Genomic DNA, 12,614 nt, shown 5'->3' with positions numbered 1-12,614 from the left:
CCTGACCATCCAATTCCTGGCCAGTAATGTAGTTTTCTAAAATGCATATCTTGGTTTTCAAGTGAGCTTCCATGAAGGGTCTAGAAATAGTCTACACCAGTGATGCAGGGACAGGACTATTTCATGCTTATCGTTTATTCTTCCACACAGGTGGGTTCCCAACATATTGAAAACTTTCAAAGGATGAAATGAATTGGTTTGGCAGACCTGAAGAGCCTGAATTAATCCCCTGGTTAGAGCATTTGAACACTGCTGATGTGGAACAACAGCCAGCAATGTAAAGATATGTTTCTTTGGCCTGAACACAGTAAGTCCTTGATTTCATACATTTGCAGGCCCTGCATGCCAATTAGTGGTAATTAAGATAGAGATGGAATGATGGATTTGATGCAATCTAATGCATTTTAAGGCATTAGTATTAAAAGCAAGAGTTTGGTGTTCTGTGTTAATGACCACGATAGTCCTTCTAAATATTAGGTAGTTTAAAAACTAGGAGTGCTAAGTGTTATGTACCATCACCTCTAACCATTCAGTATCACTCAGTGTGTTACTGTCCATTTGTGTGTTTGGGAAGGTGAGTCACATTTAGGACCCATCAGTTTCTGAATAAAATGACTCGTCCCTCAGGTGATGCTCAAGGTGGTATTTCAGATCTCCTGCTGCCCCTGTGGAACAGGACTCAGGAATGTTCTCTTCAGGACATACATCCTGACACAGGCACTTATGGACACCCCTTTCCTTCTGACATGGGGATGGCACACAGAGCACCACAGCTTGCTACTCTGGGATCACAGGGAATGGAAGGAAAAGCTTCTCAGCCCTTCCAGGGATCCATGTACATACTGGGGTAGGACAAGCCACAAGTCTGAGTCTGACCTTAAGTGTCTAATGTTTATAACAAGCAAATTTTTTACTATCTTTTATATGTTGTATGAATTGATGCCATTCAGCTGAGGATAGAGCCCCCAGTTGGTTAAGATTTCATCAATAAGGACTCATACAGTGATTTAGAGAAAAAGTAATTAGGAATCAATGCAGAATTTAGAACAACTGTCTCAGGATATAGCCTGAAATTCTCTATATGCAACACCTGGAGCACTATTTAAATTAGTAAAATGGAAGAGACCAGATTTATCCTCAGGACAGTAAATATCGGTATCTTGAACATGTGAAAAGCTGCTTCACACAACTCCATGCTGGAAATACTGACTCTGCCATTCCTTTCTTTACTTCTAATTTTCATTTTCAGACCTGTGAATTAAAATTTAATTTCCACTGCATTCTTTTTAACAGGAATCCCAAGTGTGACAAGCTTAGATATGTCTGAACTCCTTATTTCTTTTTCTAAGATCAGTAATTAGGGAAATGTACATAAAATCGAGTTCAAGTGCAGTGTTTCCAGGATAACAAATAGGATGGCTTGCTCTGGCTTTCAGGGCTGCACACTTACCTCTGGGGTCAGTGCATTGTTCTCAGAAGTCTGACTTGACAGCAAAATATGTGTGAAACCATCTTCTTTCCGGACCACAATGTCCCTGAACCGACAGTTACTTTCGTTTTGTCTCACGCTGTATCTCAGTCTCTTATCGAAGACATAATCCTTGTCCCCATCTAGTTTCCTTTTCACAGTGCTGTGGAGATTCAAGTTTCCATTGGCCAGAGAAGAACCTTTCAGATGGAAAGAGTCACAGCATAATTACCTCTATGGCATAAAAGAATTGGAGTGCTGCTCTCTATTAGCTTAAGAAAAATAAATGAATATAAAATAATAATATAACTATAAATAAAAATGTGTCTGGCTAGTCAAATGTGGCTTCAGACCATTCTTATTGTCCTGTGTCCCAACATGCAGAACATTTTGTTCCCTGATCAGAAAACCTCTAGGCCCAGTGAACTGTAGCACCCAGGACTGGTACTTGTAGTTGAAGTCAGTTCTGCTGTGAACATGAAAACAATTATATCATAGTTTTTCATATGAATTTGGGGTGATCCCTGAATTTGCAGGAAGATTCTGTATCAGCTTTGGAGAGTTGACATGACACGTTTAGTCCAAAGCCTATTTTCAAAGGCAGATTTCCTTCCCTTCATGCTGAGCAAACAGTCACTACAGTATCAAATGACCCCTGAGCACACACTTGTTGCACATCTTGGTGGGACACTAAATTTGGGGAGTCCTTACCAAGCTGATCACCCAACACTCCCTTCCAGTTATCCTTGTGGCTGGCATTGCAAGTAGCAGTTAATCACCCTTTTTGCTCTGATCCCAAGCCTCTGCTCCTCACATTTAACAATAACAATAATTAATGACTTCTGACTAACAAGTATGATATTAATATTGGACTTTGTACACAGAAAACAGATATTAATGCTGATGCCATTTGGGAGAGTATCCAGCTGTAGGAAAAAAGAGAACTATGAGAAGAAAGATATAATTTCTCTTTAAAAAGCAGTTAGAGTAACAGTAAGTCAATTTTAAAAGCCAGTTTATTCTGACTTACAGAGTGTATGAACTGCACACTGTTTGTTTGCTGATGTTTACAGCCCCTCTGTAGTGGGCAACAGGACTGGTCACAGTGCTGGGATGGGGTGGTAAAGGAGCTTTACAGCATTTGTATGCAATAAGCCTTTTCTAAATACAGATGTTTCACACTAGTGCTATTAAAAATAAAGCAAAGACAGGTTGTTGAGGGACAGAGATTAAAGTCATTGTTTTTTGTTTAAATAGACACCAGCCCACAATACTCCATTTTTAAGAAAGGCCAAGAGAGAACTGAATGAAAACACCTTTGTTTGTTCTGTCCTTTACTCCTGCCAAAGCTGACCTGTTCCAGCCTCTGGTTTCAAATAGCCAGGAATTTTGAAAGGGCAGATGACATGAATATTAGAAGACAGATTTAAGATTTATAGTTTAAATGACTGCCATACAATTAAAAATGCTCTCTGGGAATAGAACTGAGTGGTGAATTCATGACAGACAACCCTCTAAACACCCCCACACAGGGGCCACATTTGGCCAGAAGTCTGTTAGTTCAGTCAACTATAAAACTCTTTTTCATTGTTAAATTAAGACACACCAACTAAAGCATTGCCTGGATTATACTGAACAGGGAATTTACCTGGTGCAAGGCAAACATTGCCAAATTCTATTAGATGGTCACTTTAAAGAAATAATTTGGAACCTGAAGAGTTTGAAATTTTCTTCTTGACAAAAAGTGTCTATAAGTGTAGAAATCACCATGTGCTTCAGCTTTAAAAATTCTGAATAATTTCCTGTGGTATGTTTCTTCTTTTTCACAAGGTTTTGCTGCTGCATCTATTTTGACATGTATTCTTGCAAACACAACTCAGCTTGCAGAATTACTAATGGAACACAGAAACTAATTAATGATTTGACTGAGGCAGGCTATTAAATTTGACATTTTTATCTATTCAATCCTTACCATGTTGCTTGACCGTAGAACAAGCTGCTAAAATGTGATGAGTTAAATCTCCCAAAAAACTGTAAAGGGCTTATAAAATCAGGCACAAATGCCTGAATGGGAGGTGTGTCAGACTAACTATACTGATTATCTATCTAGTGTGGAAGATTATACCACATCTATTTTAAATATAGAAGGTAAGAGAATAATAGAAGATTAATTCACACAGATAATCCAGCTCAACAAAAAGCCTCACAGTAGTTATTTTAATATTTTGTTTTATTCTTCTATATGTATTCTGCTTGTAAATGAATATATGATGTAAGAAACTATAGATCTTATAATAATATTTTAACTATCTGCATGCCAGCTGAAAGAAATTTAACCAGAGGAAAGATCTAAATTAAATATGAGAGAAACATAAATGCAGAAGTGTCATTTCCTGAAGTGGATGATTAACAGAACAATATATAGTGAGTCAATTGTTGTTTCTGTGTCTACAGTGCAGCCCTGTAATCTTGTTTAATCTGCTAAACAGGAGAAAATGATCAGCACAATCTAAAGACAACAATGATGTGAAACCAGGCCAATTTGGAGTGTCTGGTGCATGGAGGTGGTGGAGCTACTGAAGGTTTGCCACTAAACCACCCTAAGGACTGTCCTTGCATGGCAGTTGCTTGTCAGCTCCTGCTTGATGCACACAAGGGTAGCAGCACCTGAGGATGTCAAGGTGGAAAACGACTGTGACAGGCAAAAGGAGACACCTCAAAGCAACCTGGACTGCATGTGAGACAAATTAATGATGGCACAAATTAACTAAGGAAGCTTTGGGTACCTCTAAGTGTGGTTTATTGGCTTAGTAGTGAGTTTTTGACACTCAGTCTAAGTACAAAAAAGAAAACAGAATGGGAGAAAATATTCCTTCCTTTAGTCAGAGTTTAATCTAATTATTACCTTGTGTTAAATTAGCACTAGAACTTGTGGAATACCCAAACCAATAGTGATATTCATAAGAAGTTTCAATATTTTTTAAGGGAACCTAAGATATTCCCAGAGCACTGGTGGATGCAACAATCCTCCAAGAATGGCAGTAAAGGATGGCAGCAAAGGTTGCTATTTAAGGAGAAAATGCAAGCTTGGTCACTTTCTGCAGTGCTTTCCCACAGCATCATCTCTAAGTGTTGTATAGGAACATGAGAAGGTTCATCCTTCCTGTTTCCTTCAGTATTTGCTTGTGGACCTTTTCATGTATTTCTCTAATCCTGTTATGAGCTCTCTGGCTCCACAACTTCCTGTGGTATGAGTCTGAGAAGTTGTGTAGACACTACACAGAGAAGAATTTTCTTTCATCTGTGCTTTTATCTGCTGTTCCACCAGTTGCAGTGAGTGGTCTCTAGTTCTGCTGTTGAGGGATTTCATGAGCAACAGTTCTGCATTTATTGTATCTTTAGGCCTTGTTGGTTCTGTAAACTTTGATCACGCTCCCCCTCAGCCACCCCCTCTCCTGACTGAAGCCTCTTTTATTCCTGTAATCCTCTTCTTTTAGTTGCCTGTCCCTGCATCTTCCCCAGTGCTCCACCACTGCCAAAGGCTCTGACACTGGGGCTCCATTGGACCAGGCATTGCAGTAAACACATTCAAAATTTGTACTCTAAAAACTCTACAAAGAGTGGGAGAGAAAAGAGAGAAAATATTCTAATGATTCTCAGTCCTTCAGGGGACTTGGAACTCCACAGCCCCTTCCACTGCTTCTGCTTGCTAGCAGAGGACACCTGAAGGTGCTTTTATTTTCAGATACATCTTTTCTGAGTGTTCCATCCCAGGCAGTTTCAGGTGCAGCCTCTGCCACTGCCCCCCAGAACAGCCACCCCCTGAACTGGCCTGGGGATCTGCTCTGGCTGAAAACTCACCCTGCAAAACTGTGGGTAATTTTCAGACAGATCAGGTTCACCTTGTAGCCTGAGTACTAAAACTGGTGCAGAGGGATGGGAATAATGATCAGGATGCCATGGGAAGGAGAGCTGGGCTGTTGCTTTTGGTAGCAGAACACTTTTGTGCTGAATGGAAAAGGGTGATGGGGTGGGGCTTTAATTTTTGTAGGTGAGATAAACCATGTCCCTCACTCTCCCTGGTAAAGCAGCCTGGCATTCCTCAGGCTTCCCAAGAGCTTCTCTCTGTCTCTTTTCTGTCTTTCTTGTGGGTAATGGTTCATACTGTACATACCTAAAAGATGTGTTCTGTTGATAATTTACTAATAATTTCAGATTTCTCCAGCTCAGGGAGCATCTGTAAGATACCTAAAAGCAATGAGTTTTCATCCAAACTGAGAGAGGCTGTTTTTTACTGCCAGTATTCTTTCAGAATAAATAAAACAGAAGAAGTTAAAAAGACAAGAGGAAGCAGTGACTAAGTCACAGAGTATTTAAATTAAGGGCACCATCAGACGACAAAGATTTTTTGTAATGGAGAAAAACAGTGGTTAGTGATACATGACAGGCAAAAATACTTCAGCAGATGGTACAGAAATAGAGTGGTGCAGAAAAAGAAAAGAGAAAATTAAAAGGGGATGTTTTTTGATACTGTCAAGAAACTTGACAAAACAATCACTCTCAATTACAATATCTGGAGAGAAACAGAAATGTGATAACAGAAGACAACAAATATCATCAGAAAGAACAGTATTGTTCACTCCTGGGAGCATCAGTGGATGCTTCAGCATTTTCCAATTTGTAGACCATTAAATAACTGTCAGTAAAGATGACTTTGCTCTCCTTGTGGCAGGATGTGTAGCAGGCAGAGAACAGGTTTTGGTGAGAAGGATCTATCCCAACCTCAGGAAGGTTCCAGACCCCCAGTGGGGTGCATCAATCCTACTGTGCACCCTCTGTAGGGATACAGTCACCCTTCCAGTGTAAGGAGCTGCCCGTGGGGAATTCTGTCTATAGGCTGAAGAGGAAACACTTGTAGCCAAGGAGATTTATAGACAGAACCAACAGACTGGTGGAACCTCCTTCAAAGAGTCACCAGAAGATAGTTTTCAAACAGCTGTTACTTGTTTCAACAGAACTGGCAGGGACAGATGAACAAAATAGCTGTTATTTGATTACTTCTAGTTTAGAAATTACTATCTATATGGTTTGGTTCAATATACTGCTGGTTAAACATTATTATTGTTATGAAAGAATACTGGTTCAAGTTGGTGGGCTTTGGAGTCCTTCAACCATAACAGAGCTGGGCCAACAGCTGGGTTTTCAAATCATGGGGAATTCCCAAGTTTTTCAAATCTGGAGTTCATCTCAAAAGAACATAAAATTTCCCTATGCACTTTCTGTGTGCTGTTACAGTTCTCTGTGAACTGAGCCTGACATTCATTTGGGTCCCATAGAGGCAATCTCAGAGCTGACACAAATGTCTGTGCCCTGGGATTTGGATGGGGCTGCCTGGGAGCCACAGCAGGTCCTGCAGGCTCCCTCTTTGTTCCTCACCTCGTGCCTGGGAGCCCTGTGAGTGCTGAGGGAGCATGCCAGGCTTTCAGCTGCCACACTCTGTGGCACACTGCCTGGAACCTCTGGCAGAGCTGGCTGCCTGCAAGCTAAACGTGGGAGTGCTGCCAAGCAGGCTGCCACACTGCTCCTGCTCCCAGGGGACACAGCCTTGGGACCTTGGCTCAGATTTGGAGAAAGTTTTGAAACCCAAGATGTTTGGGAGAAAATTTATGTTATTCAACAAACTGGCATTTTTCTCTGAAACTTTCTTCATTTTTAGTGTGTGACCTTCCAGCCCAGGCTTAGTGTGATCAATCCCAGAGAAAGAGGACCTTTGGTAATGGTGGGACACAGGGCAGAATCCCTGTGGCACCTTCTCTGGGACTGTGGGGGACTTAAAGAAACTGCTGCACTTGGTGCAGAGCAGAGCAAGTTTCTTCCACTTAACATTTCAAATGATAAAATCCCCTGTGTTAGAAAATGTGGCTTCTCTCAAGCTTGTAGGGCAATATTAGGAAAAGAGCTGTTAATTTGATTTTGACTCTTCTCCCCCAGTTTCTGTGTGCCCTCACATTGGCAGTGCCCTCTCTCCTGTGCAGTTTGCCCCCTCTGCATGTGCTGGTGTCACACACAGCACTCCTGACCTTGGCAGTGGCTTTGCACAGGAGAACCAGGCAGAGATTCCAAGATCTCTTACATTTGCCTGCAGAATGCAAGGGGAGCAGAGTACAGAGCCCAAGTTCTGGATTTGGGGAATGAAAAAACCCTCCTGGAGAAGTGTTTGAAAGGAGCTGCAGACATCAGGAGCCCTCTGCACACGGTAGAGCACCTGGTGCTCAGGCAAAGCAGCTTTCTACTGAAATAGAGCTCCCTGACAGGGATTATTCCATCAGGGGTAGTGGAGGCCATTCCTTAGTCTTGTGGGGACAAAGGAAAGGCTTGTTTGACCTTACAATTATTTGTGATCCCTTCATTTAAAAAAATATTCCAAAAATATAGGAATTAATGCATTTTAAATATATGTTTTGTATCAGAACTTCTCCCTTAATAATGTAAAAATTATTTTAAAAACTTCATTAGAAACAGTAAGAAAACAAAGAAAACCAGCTGTATATACATCTCTAATTAGAAATGCAAGTCACCTTAGAGAAGCAGGTAACATGTTAAGCAGTCTAACATGAGCCCAAACTCCTCAAAATGCAAAAGCCAAGATATGCTTTTAAGTGCTTCAGCTTTAAATTTCATTGACATCTCAAGGGTATTTATGCATTTAAAGCTGGTTTTGCTGGTTTGTGAGTCTTTTAATAGTGTATTTGATGCCTGGATTGAAAGATTCCAGTAGCTACTGGATAGAGCCAGCAAGACAAGGCAAGGTCAGTTCTACTTCCCAAATCAAGGAGCATTTGCCAGGTTGCCAGTAGGGTGGAAAATGGAAAACGGGCAGATATAATTTATGTTGACTTCTGAAAAGTTTTTGGCAGGGCAATTCACAAGAAGCTGTTAAGGAAATGAGTGCTATCATGGGCTATAGAAAGTGGCTAATAAAAATAAATAATTGGAACAAATGGTTACTTTTCATCATGTCAAGTGATTAGTAGTTGGCTGTCCCAAGGACCCGCAGAAGGATTAGTTTGTTTAATGTATGGATTAATGAACTGGGAAGAGAAGTACGAGAGGAAAATTTGAAGGCAATACAAAATAAGCAGAGTGAAAACTAGGAAAGATTTTGAAGAGCTTCACTGAGTCATAAGAAAAAGGTGAATTGGCAACAGTAAAGCAGATTAAATGCATAATGAAAGGGATCATACATATAGCTGTGTTCTAAATTAACTGTAACAAACAAGGAAAAAAAAAGAGCAACTGTGGATCACTCAATGAATACCTTTCAGTGTGTAACAGCAGAAAAAATATTTCTCCCAAGGTTCTATCATCACTGTATCAGTAAGCAGTAGGAAATCATTTGGAACAGCTCCTGCTGTTTTTAAAAGGTATTAAAAAGAACCCCACACACCCAAGGCACAAGAGGATACTCAAAACTACCAGGAATCTGGAAAGACTTCCAGGTGGTAGAAAGGCTGAAAATGCTGGGGCTGCCTCCTGAGTGACAGAATGTCCTCCACTTCATTCCTTCATAGAAGGACGAGAGGTTATTTGATGAAAGTAAAGTTTGAAAACACCCCAGCAAGACCCCAAAAGCCAAAATCTGATCACATAAAATGTGCATCTCATTGTTAACTCCAGGAAACTGCTGCCAAATAAAACCACATTTAGGCTTTAAATTTGGTAGGATTAAAAATAAACAAACCAAAAAGATTGGACACATATAGATAATGAGAAACTACTTCATTTGCATTAAGCTGAGTAGTATTTATAGAGAACATAAACCTTATTCCTTGAGAACTAAGCCAGTCAGTAACTACGAGGATTAGAAAGAAATCTCTCCTATTTCTTCAGATTCACTTCAAGGCTGTTTGTTCCTTCCTGTAAAGTCTGTCTGGAGACTCCTGGTGTGTCCAGTCACAGTCAGAGACAAGGACTGGCTGCTCTGAGTACTCCTGAGTATGACAAGCATTAATACTGAGACCCTGAGTCTTAGCCACACTTACCAGGATACTTCAGCAAGAGTGGGATTAATTCTGTTTCTAAAACAATTCTGATCTTTCTAGCCCACTGGCTTTGAGCCCACCTAACTAGGAAGCAATTTGGTGCTTGGTGATACTCAAACCCAAAGCTGCAGCCCCTCACATCCCTCAGTTTTTGTTGCTGCTCCCTCAGGGATTTATTTACCCTGCAAAGGCAGTAGCAGAGCCCACACTGCTTCGTGTCACTCCGTGGGAAAAGCAAAGGGAGAACCAACTGATAAAACCAAGTGTGTAATCTATAGGGAAAGAGCATGGAACTTGTTTGTGTGGCTCTGCCCATGCCACTGGTGTGACAGCAGTTTTTCCCTGAGTGGCTCTCCCTGCAGGTGCTGCATTGCCACCCCCTGTCCCCAAGCCGGGTGTTTCCAGCACGTACCGATGCCGTTCACAACAGGTGGATCGTTGCTGACTTCCAACACGCCGGGCAAATTCTGCTCTCCTTCGTGATCAGTTAAATCCATGCTTTGCTGCTGGGAGCCATTCCCAAAATGTCTGGAGTCTTTCTCATGAGTGCCATCTCCATTCTGCAGACCATTCTGTGGCTTTTTCAGTGGCATGATCTGCAAACCGCTGGGAGTAGTTCGGTAAGTCACAGTTTTAGCAGCCCTGTCATTGGCAGGTCCCGGCTTTGCTGCGTAGCCTCGTTTCTGTTTTTGATGAGATGGATTAATTCTCTTCCTTTTGTGTGTTGCTCCTTTAGACTTCCCAGCCTCAGAGGGTCTGTGGGATATTTTCTCCACAGATGAGCCCCGGCTCTCCCGCAGCAGCTTTGCCGTGTTGGCCTGTTTGCCGTGCCTGGGTCTCTTTTCCCTGGTAACATGGAGTCTATTGAACTCATCAATAAATTCCTCACAATGCAGTAGGTGATGTTCAGGTTCCCAGGTGTCTTCATTGCTTCCATAACCTTTCCACCTGATAAGATATTCCCATTTGCCCTTCTTGTTCTTCCTTTTGTCTACAATCCTCTCTACCTAAAGGAAAAAACAAAAAATATATTAAAAAGAATTCCCATGAGCAGACCTGGCAGTTCAGGAGAGGAATGAAGATCCCCAGTGCTCTTTTGACAGCGAGGCCACTGCCCCTTCTAAAAACACTGAGAGACATAAACACCTGCTCAAACCTGAACGGCCCTTCAACAGCCCCAGTGTAAGGAAACAAGAGAGTCCGAGATCGTTAATGAAGGCACAATTTCTTTGAAAATCTGGTTGTAAAATGAGACAATTAATGTTACATTCCTCAGCTACTTCTTGTTTGAAAGGGCTAAATAAAGCCTCCTTTGCTATATTGTTACTGATCATTCTCCTGCATCCACACGTGCATTATGTCCCTGTAAACTTCCCTAGTCTTCTTTGTGTCTTGAAACCACCTTGAACAGAGAACTCATCATAAAAAATTGCAGTATTTTACAGCAAAGATCTTATTTGCAGCACTGTACATCTTCCAATCTACAAAAATCTGTATTTTTAAGAATGCAAGATTTGAGTAAATACACAAAATTTGTGAATGCATCAATAAAAGAACCCAAAGAAGCAAAAGGCATAAAGACAGGATTCTTACATAGAAGCAATGACTTTTATCAGCCTATGCTGGAGAAATCAGTTATGATATAAAAGCCTTCAAAGGCTCTCCTAAGTTTTATTTTTTTCATTCTTTTAATTTTTAGGTGTTTTAATATGTTGTTATGAAGGATGAAGATGTCACTAATGAAAAAAGTCATTAAACAAAACCAGTATTGTTAATTTAGGAAAATAAATAAGTGGATAGATCAAGTAACAGCTTTCACTGCTCTTCAAAGAAAAATCATCTCATGTGAAGAACAACAGAATCTGTATGGAGAATTTAACCTTGGAGAAGGGCAATCACAGCAGTGTAAGAAATTGTTCTTTCTAGGTCCCCTGTTAGAGCAAACCAATGGATTAATTCTGTCTGTTCACTGCCTGGAACTGCACATTCATAGAAATCTTGGTGGTTCCCCAAAGGAGGCTAAATGTAATTAGCAACTAAACATTACACTTGTATCTCAGTTCATGCCTTGGGGACTGTGCTGAGACCCCTGTGTGTGTGTGGGCACTGGGCAGCCCTCCCACCTCACCTCAGGGCACTCCCTGCCCCAGCCCAACACTCGGGTCTGGGCTCTGGTTCTCACAGACCTGCATGGAACCAGCTCAGCAGCAAAGCAAGGCATCCTCTTCACTCTGAATTTAGCAGAGTCCCCTTCAGGACTGCTCAGGGTGGCAAAACAATTAACTGAAGCTCAACCTGGGCAAGTTTGAGATCATTTGTCTCAAAAGAGGAAAACGGCTTCACAAAATAAATGAACTGGCTTTTTTTTTCTTTTTGTCCTCATGTGGGATGTGTGGCTTTCAATTGTCAAACTAATAGCAGACTTATTATGGTCTTGTTGACTTTACAGAGAGCAGCTGTCCAAGTTATCCTTTAAAATACTTCTCATCCTATCTGGGACTGGCCAGAAAAACTCTACATTGAACTGTGGAACTCTGCGTGGCTGCCCGTGGATTTGTTACTTTAATTACTGCAGCTCACTGTGCCAAGGAGCAAAACACAGGTATGTGGTCCTGGGGGAGAAGTCAGATTGCTGCCCCACTCATAGAGCAGAGCTGTGAGTGTGTTAGTGCCGTCCTGCCTGTGCCACTGGACAACACGACATTCCCTCCCTTTTTAATGCAGGAGTTGGGAGCTGGAACACAAACTGGGTGTCAGGTTGGTGCTACCTCAGTCACTTGTCTTTGTTTTTGGGGATGCCACCAGCTGCAACCCTCACCTGCTCACTGAGGGAAGAACCTCAGGAAGGACAGACAAACACCTCACCTTTTGCAGGATTACACACAAATGCCATCCCTTCACCCTCACTTTTTGCACTGTATCACTTTATGCACTGTATTCCATATCTTTAACTACACAGTTTTATCATTTTCACATTGTTGCTCTACTGCAAGGAGGAAAATTAAAGGGAAGAAGTTTTGTGGAGGGCATTTTTTAAAATGGAAAACACTCAAGTATTTTGGTGATGAGGCATCCTGCATTTTAATTAAGAGGATAAAAGAAGA

At 41.4% G+C, this 12,614-nt stretch overlaps 1 protein-coding gene across 1 annotated transcript in view; it reads right to left on the bottom strand.

Moving 5' to 3' along the window:
- CDYL2 (chromodomain Y like 2) overlaps positions 1-12,614 on the bottom strand; it is a 58,829-nt gene that overhangs the window by 17,507 nt on the left and 28,708 nt on the right. The window contains exons 2-3 of the mRNA XM_071567652.1: positions 9,923-10,517; positions 1,451-1,668 (exon numbers count right to left, since the gene is read on the bottom strand). Coding sequence (XP_071423753.1) covers positions 1,451-1,668; positions 9,923-10,517 — 813 coding nt within the window. The remainder of the gene's footprint in view (positions 1-1,450; positions 1,669-9,922; positions 10,518-12,614) is intronic.

Source organism: Pithys albifrons, chromosome 12, assembly GCF_047495875.1.
Source record: "Pithys albifrons albifrons isolate INPA30051 chromosome 12, PitAlb_v1, whole genome shotgun sequence".
Lineage (NCBI taxonomy): Eukaryota > Metazoa > Chordata > Aves > Passeriformes > Thamnophilidae > Pithys > Pithys albifrons.
Note: the sequence above shows the minus strand (reverse complement) of the source record. Positions and strands in the feature narration are given on the sequence as shown.